Source organism: Lycium ferocissimum, chromosome 9, assembly GCF_029784015.1.
Source record: "Lycium ferocissimum isolate CSIRO_LF1 chromosome 9, AGI_CSIRO_Lferr_CH_V1, whole genome shotgun sequence".
NCBI lineage: Eukaryota > Viridiplantae > Streptophyta > Magnoliopsida > Solanales > Solanaceae > Lycium > Lycium ferocissimum.
In genome coordinates, this window is record NC_081350.1 from 40,652,694 (window position 1) to 40,660,259 (window position 7,566).

At 35.6% G+C, this 7,566-nt stretch overlaps 1 protein-coding gene across 1 annotated transcript in view; it reads left to right on the forward strand.

Moving 5' to 3' along the window:
• LOC132030787 (anthranilate synthase beta subunit 1, chloroplastic-like) overlaps positions 1-3,983 on the forward strand; it is a 9,249-nt gene extending 5,266 nt beyond the window's left edge. The window contains exons 6-7 of the mRNA XM_059420529.1: positions 2,975-3,110; positions 3,699-3,983. Of these exons, the coding sequence (XP_059276512.1) occupies positions 2,975-3,110; positions 3,699-3,806 (244 nt within the window). The 3' untranslated portion in view covers positions 3,807-3,983. The remainder of the gene's footprint in view (positions 1-2,974; positions 3,111-3,698) is intronic.
• The last annotated feature ends 3,583 nt before the right edge of the window (positions 3,984-7,566 follow it).

Here is a 7,566-nt window from a genome sequence, read left to right on the forward strand (position 1 = left end):
ACCTACTTCAGAAGGTGAATGGTTAAAACTAAGCAAACCACCATAAAAGGGTTAATACTAAAATTCACTCGAAAAATATCGGGTTGTTACACTTCCTTTCAAGTTTCAGCTTTAAAGCTTCTAGATGATGGAGAATCTGTTATGGAATGATCCAGAATAGATGGCTTGTAAAGAAGAATGGGCTTCTGATGCTTTTCCTTTAGATAAATAAGTGTTGCTCCATTCTGCTTCAATCGTTCTGTTTTTCCTAACACAACTTTTAAGAGAGCTGCTGATTTCTCCGACCATTGTCTCTCCAAGCAGTTCAACCTTGGGCGCACTTATGTGGCTAGTCTCTTCCAATGCTTATTCTCCCACATCGGTTGTGGATGGGTGTTTGGTTTCCTTCTATGGTCTTGGACAATCCTCCCCTCATGAGCTAGCTTTAGGGGTTCATCAGTTAGGCCCAAGGTCCATTTCCTTATCATGGTATTAGAGCCAGGCCTATCTCAACTCATTCTTTAACCAATGTTGGGCGCCCATCTTATATTGTCCACGCTCCAGATGTCCAGTCCTGGGTATCCGCGGCAAAAGGGGGGGGGGGGTTGATTCACCCACATTGGTTGTGGATGGGTGTTTGGTCTCCTTATATGGTCCTGCAATCCTCCCCTCATGAGCTAGTTTTGAGGGTTGAGTTAGGGCTTAGGCCCAAGGTCCATTTCTTTATCAGATCCAATGGCAGGTGTTCTCTCAAGGTGCCCCACTTGAACATTGTGCAACAGTAGCCCAAGTGTCTTAACTCAAATTCTTCAGGCTGGAATTGGAAATAATCAGGGGATGTGCTAAACTTTTCTGAGCGACCATCCAATAGCTCGTTCAAAGATGAAACCTCAGAAATCTCAGTTTGCCCCTCTGAGAGTTCTTCTTGAGTTGAGTATACCCCCTGGAGGAGATTCAATACAAGCTCAATAGATGATAACGGATAGCTAGCGATGCCAAAAGCACTAAAGCTGCAGAAACTCCAGTGATAACTGTGTTATCCTGTCCAATTTCCTGGATTTCATTCTCCAACTCTATTTTAATGCCAAAATTGCTGGTTTCAAATTCTGTTGTCACGATCTTCCAACCTCCAGTTAGTTTCTTCTGGTCCTTGTGGTTGTGTCTTCATAATTCTTCTTCTCCATTGCTTTCCTGTGAGATTTCGACTTGCTTAACCTTGTAGTCAGCTTCTGCTTACTCAAATTTGTAGCTTGAATGAGAGAATACAGCTCATTTGCAGAAATACTTGAAATCTAATCAAGCAATGCTTCAAGGTTGGATGGTCTCTGGTTTTCTTGATTAGGATCCTTCTTATGAAGAGCGTGACCCCTATGCAGCTCCTCATCATGGCCTTCAACTTCTTTCTATTTCATTGAAACTGGTAACTTCACCAACGGCTTTTCACATGGTTTCCTCTTCATCAGTGTTCACACTGAGTAACTTCAACCTCTGTGCTGTCTTTTCCAATATCAATTTCTGCACTCCGGCCCTTCTGTGGCTTAGCTGTTTCTCCATGCTAGCAGTTTCCACCTCCAAGAACCCACATTATCTTACGTATCAAAAAATAAAAAAAGAACCCCATTTCATGTTCAAATAATTTGGCTGCCTTAAGTTCATAATTAGTCTGTCTTCGTCTTAACTCTAGAAAACCACTTTGAGAATACTCTAGTTAATCCACATATATGCTTCAACTCCTGTAAATTTCATGAAAAACAACTTGAAATATGTTCTTGCAAATCAAGTGGTCAGTGCCTGCACTCTGAAGTGACGGCGGAGTTCGTGGATGATAGATATTTGCCTGACAGGAAGAAACAACCTCAAAAGCAGAAGTTTGAACAGCCATTTCAGATGGTTGTGTGGTTTATAGAGGAATCAGCAATAGGGTTGTTTTGTTGACCACCACCTGATTCAGATGATAAGCTGAATTTAGGGAACTGGTTTTGGACCCAAGATTTGAGGCGTCGCAGGGATGGCTTTCACAAGAGCTGGAAATTTCTTTCCTTTCGGCGAAAATTTTCTTTCTTTGATATAGTTTTTGTTCTTTACTGATAAATCTAAAGCAAAGAGAAGATTTTGAAGATACTTCCAGATTTCGGATTGAACTTTACTATTTCAATTTTGCTGAGCATAATCCAAAGCTTCCTTTTTTGACCTTACTGCCTCTTAGGGGTCATTTCTATCTTGATTCAATTCTTTTTGTTTTTAATTCCAAGTCAAACATTTCAAAAGTGGTGATCATATTTAAATGATACACTCATTCAAAAGTGGTGATCATGTAATTTCTGTAACTTTGTGTAGGCTCATTCAATTAAGCATCAAATCTCTGCCAGCTCTCTTACTTTTATGGTCTCACACAAGTGTAAATTTCTTCTGTATTTACTATGTAGTATCTGTCTTAAGCAAATATCAATGAAAAATCTTTGCATATATGGCAATATAAGTAGATCCAGAATTTTGAATTATTGGGTTCTAGATTTTTAGAAAAGGTAACTTACTGGGTGTTAGATAAATTATTTATACATATTTAATGGATTTCTTAACACAAATACGGGATATGGTCAAAGCTACTGGGTTCTACCGAACCCTGTATCTGATACTCTAGCTCTGCTTATGTGTGGCAAAAGAATCATGTCCATTTAATTGAATAGTTGATGCAAACATAGTATAAAAACGGAAGACCTTGGGTGGGACATGTGAAAGCACGTTGATCACACTGTGTCATGGGCAGTTTTAATTTGCTGGGATCTTCTCTTACATATCCAGCAGTATTATGATACTTCTCTATCTTGTCAACTCCCCATTCACTCGCTTAATTACTTCAGGTTAATTTTAATTCTAGCTTGAATATGCCAATCTAACAAATCTTTGGAATATCAGCGCCCCTTCTACTATCTTAAAATAGGTAAAACTTTGTCTAATTTATGCTGACATCTTGGTATTACTTTTCTCATTTCAGGCCATTCACAGCTGGTAGATACCACAGCCTGGTAATAGACAAGGACACTTTCCCCAAAGACGCACTTGAGATAACTGCATGGACAGAAGATGGTCTTGTAATGGCTGCTCGTCACAAGGTTTATAAACACATACAGGTAAAGACCTCCATCCTTTATGAACAAAATTAGTGTTGTTATCGCCCCACTATGGATTCATTGCTCTGAGCTGTCTATTTGACTTGGTGGAGAGACAAAATAGAAAATTTTGTATCCGTGATGTAAACTAACAAAGAAGGAAGTTACAGGTATGTTGTATCATATTGTACTTTGGATTTGCAACCTTATTCTTGTTGAGAACAAAATTGTGTACTTGAACTGTAAAAATTTCATGAGGTACCCTATTGACACCGCTATTTAATCTATACCTTTTTTTTTTTTTTGTGTGTGTGTGTGTGTGCATGTCTACCTACTAAGGAACAACTTCAGATATGCTGTAGACAAAATGTTTGAAGTTTCGTTAGGCTAGAGTTTACGCAAAAAAGGTTGAACTTCAGCTATATGTGCTCAACTTTTTCTGCCTGAATTTCAGCCATATGAAACCTCAAACATTTTGTACAGCATGTCTGAAGTTGTTCAGATGTGGGTAGACGCGCTAAAATTTATAAACTTAAAACTTAGGGCGTGACTTTAACCGGGGCACCGACATCCGGTGTACGTGCGCTTATTCTTGCTTGGTTAATGCAGGGGGTACAATTCCATCCGGAAAGCATCATCACAAGTGAAGGCAAAACAATAGTTCGCAATTTTGTCAAATTGATAGAGAGGAAGGAAGAAGCAGAATCTCAAAACTAGATAACCCTCTTTTTCTCATGTACAATATTGCGATATTGCCTCAATAACAGATGCAGAAGTATGTGCTTTTTCTTTGTTGTAAACTAGCAGACTTAATTTAGAAGTTGTCAATACTTGTATTCTCCTGGTTGTCATGGATTTTTAAATATTCTTTAAAAAATGTTGGTTTATTATTAATATTCATGAAGATCCTGGGAATCTTTTTTATTATTTTTTTTATTTTTTTATCACCAAGAAGGCATTTTTCAAAATGGTTTTAATGCTACATTTATAGCTCTAATCCTAAAAAAGGAATGGATCAGTGAATGTGAAAGACTTCAAGCTCATAAGTCATTTGGTACGCGGACTAAACTATTCCGGGATTATAATTTCCGGATTATAATCTTGGGATTATTTTACCCCATCTCTCGGGAATTATAATCCTGGGATTAATTTATCTCATCTGAGAGATGGGATAAAATAATCCCAAGATTAATGGGATAAGGTGGGATATCTCATCCTTAAGATTGTGCTTCATTTATGCTCTATTTGGTAGAAGGTATAAATTTATATCTTTTACCAAACATGATACAAAATTAATATCAAAATTAGTGCTGGGATATCCCAGCTTATGCCATGCACCAATGACCATGGCACTAAATATACACACATAAGATAATGGTAAAAGTTCTAACCGGGAGCTAATTGTCTCCGAAAGATAAATTTTGTTTAGTCAAAATTTTTAAATTTCTTAAAGACAACTGAGTCTTGCATTTTCATTTTTATATTTTGAGATCACCATTGTATACCAAGAACATACAATCGTCACGTAAGTGACGCGGCCGGGTGGGGTGGGTGGGTGGGGGGGGGGGGGACCGACGAAGGGCGGATTAAAAGATAAGGATAATTTTTTTTCTAAGTTAGATAAATTTTTGAAGAAGGGGTGTATAAACACTTTAGACGAATCTTGCATCGGAAAGGAAGAAGAAAGTGAAGAGCTTTACAAGACATAATACTCGGCACTCGCTTCATAAGTGGTGTTTTACATAATCAAGAAAACATTAATGATGTTCTTCCAATTTTACCCTTCTTTTAATAAGGAGAGTTTTACATAGTTTTACATACTACTAAAGAGTTATATCTTTTTCGATATTTATTAAGGGTAAGTTAGTAAAAATACATCTTATTTTCTAGGAATTAGTAGTTTTCTTAAGGCGTATATGAAAAAAAGCACTTATTTCGAAATGGAGGTATTAGGGGCAGTTCGCAGGAATGCCCTTATTTGGGTTGGTCTTTAACTTTTGCCCTTCGTTAGGACCCCTTGGTTTCGGGTTCGAACCTCCACTCAGTCAAAAATTTTAAAAAAATTCGCAAGGCAGAGTTTTGCATGATTCAGGCAGAATTTTGCCTGCCTAAATGACTTTCATGTTGTTTTGCATATTTTCAGCGTGGAAAGTTGGCAACTCATTCATGCCACTGCTTGATTTTTCAATCGATCCATTTACGTCATCATGCACAGCTATCACTGCTTGCAATTTTATAAACATCAAGCATTTAGAAAACATAAATTCAAAATGCAGCAAAAGCGAGTTGAAAGTTTTGCGCTTATTTTGAAAGGCAAAATTACGCCTTGCATACCCATACTCGCCTTGCGATTTTTTTGACCGAATGGGTTTGAGCCGAAACCTTGAGTATTAGACGAAAGGCAAAAATTAAAGACCACTAATTTGAGGGACAAAAATTAAAGACCGCCCCAAAAAAAGGACAATCCGTGCAAAAACATGTAATAAGCTAACATGATACGCATGCTTTTGGACTCAGTAACCTGCTTGCCAAAGTGGAAAAATACGTGATGGCTTTGACTGTGGCAACAATTCTATTGAGATCGAATTTCGATAAAGAAAGACGAAGATTGACATAAAGAACAATTCGAATGAAATTTTCCAACCCCATTGGAATTTATACAAAAATCCTATTCCATTATAGGACTACTTTTTGTCGAACATAATTAGTTCAGTTGGATTGGGATAACAATGTGTTTTTTTAAGAAAAAAAGAATAATAAAATCAGACATGGAGTGCACTTATCCCAAACATGATTGGCCAATCAGTATGTTAGGCAGAAACCAAATCCTAAATCTCTTTTTCTTATTTTAAGGATTTTATATAATAATCACCAAGAAGATAAAAGAAAGAAAAAATCGATCAATGAAAAAAAGGTTCATCTCCTAATGCCTACTTCTATGTCTGGTCTAAGGCTTCTTACCAAATTAAAATACATTATGGAAACATAATTCAACTTATGCATAGCGGCATAAATTCTTTAAGGACGCGAAGCATAATTTATGGAATATTATGATACGAAAATAAACTTATGGAAAAATGTCAATGGCCGAATTTTGGTGAAATGAATAGAATTTTCTCTACCCTTAACCAAAGGTTTTGATTTTCAATCCTGAACTCCTGGTATAGAACGCGCTCCATCTTTAATGCGACTTACATGACATGAATCTGGGTCAGTCGGAACCAAAATAAATATCAAGAAACCATAGCGGATACCTAATTGGGAAAAAGAAAAAAAAAAAAAAAAGAACAAAAAAGAAAAGGAAATTCATGGATTATAATTATTATAGCAAGTCGAACATCCTCAAAATCCGTATTATTCTCTTATGGTGGATACCTCGCATTATACAAACTCTAAATTTCTTATTATATTTCTAAATCACTGTTAGTTTCTCTAGAAAATACAATAATAAAGTAATTATAAGTTCTAAGAGTTGACTAAAATATTTTATTGGTTATTGTGGAAAAAAACAGCTTTGTTCTCTTTTACTTTTTGCCATCCCTACCCCATTATTTTTGTTTAAAAATTCTTGAACTATTTGAAATTATCTATAGCATTCTCTTGATACTTTTCTCATTTTCTACTTTTGTTTTCATTTTGCCTCTTATCTTTTCGAGCAAGTGGGAAACATATACTAAAAAACTTTAAAGCATTATAACTTTGTCTAGACTAGAAGAACAGCCAACGTGTTATAGCTATCCCAATTTAATAATTTAAAATATAATTGTAAATATTACTCCCTCCGTTTCAATTTATGTGATTTTTTTTCTCTTTTTGAGAGTTAATGACTAAACTTTGAAGTTAAATTAGATTAGATTAACTCAATATTTTAAAATTAAAACTTATGTATTTGAAAACTACATGAAAGGTATTATATTATAATTTTTCTCATAGCAATTTGGTGAATACAACTTAAAATATTGGTCAAAGCCATGCAGTTTGAGGCTTTAGGGCCAATTTGAAAGGGAGAGGGTTTGTCTGAGATGGAGCTTTATATCAGTCAAAAAAGTAATCTTTTACCTTGATCAAATCTGAGCTGCAATTCTATTAGTGAGGAGGGGCAAGAGTAGTCCAATACTTAGGTAATTTTGATACCAAACGATAGTTACAAAAGAAAGGCAGTTACTAAGATATGTGATGGGTACAAGATGATGACATATACTGATATACCTACACTTTTGCAAGTTGCTACTTATTTTTTTTAGGTAAAGAAAACCGCTTTGCTTCTCTTCTCGGATAATAATACAATAGTTAAAAGCGTTTAATTTATATATAGTGATAGTGTATGAGAACTTTTATATTATTCGATCACCTAAAAGATAATTATAAATAACTGTTCATGAAAACGAGCTTAGTAATCTAAACTAAAACATGTTTATATTCACATGTTGCAATACACGAATAGTGTACAATAAGGATGTTTTTTTATATATAGATT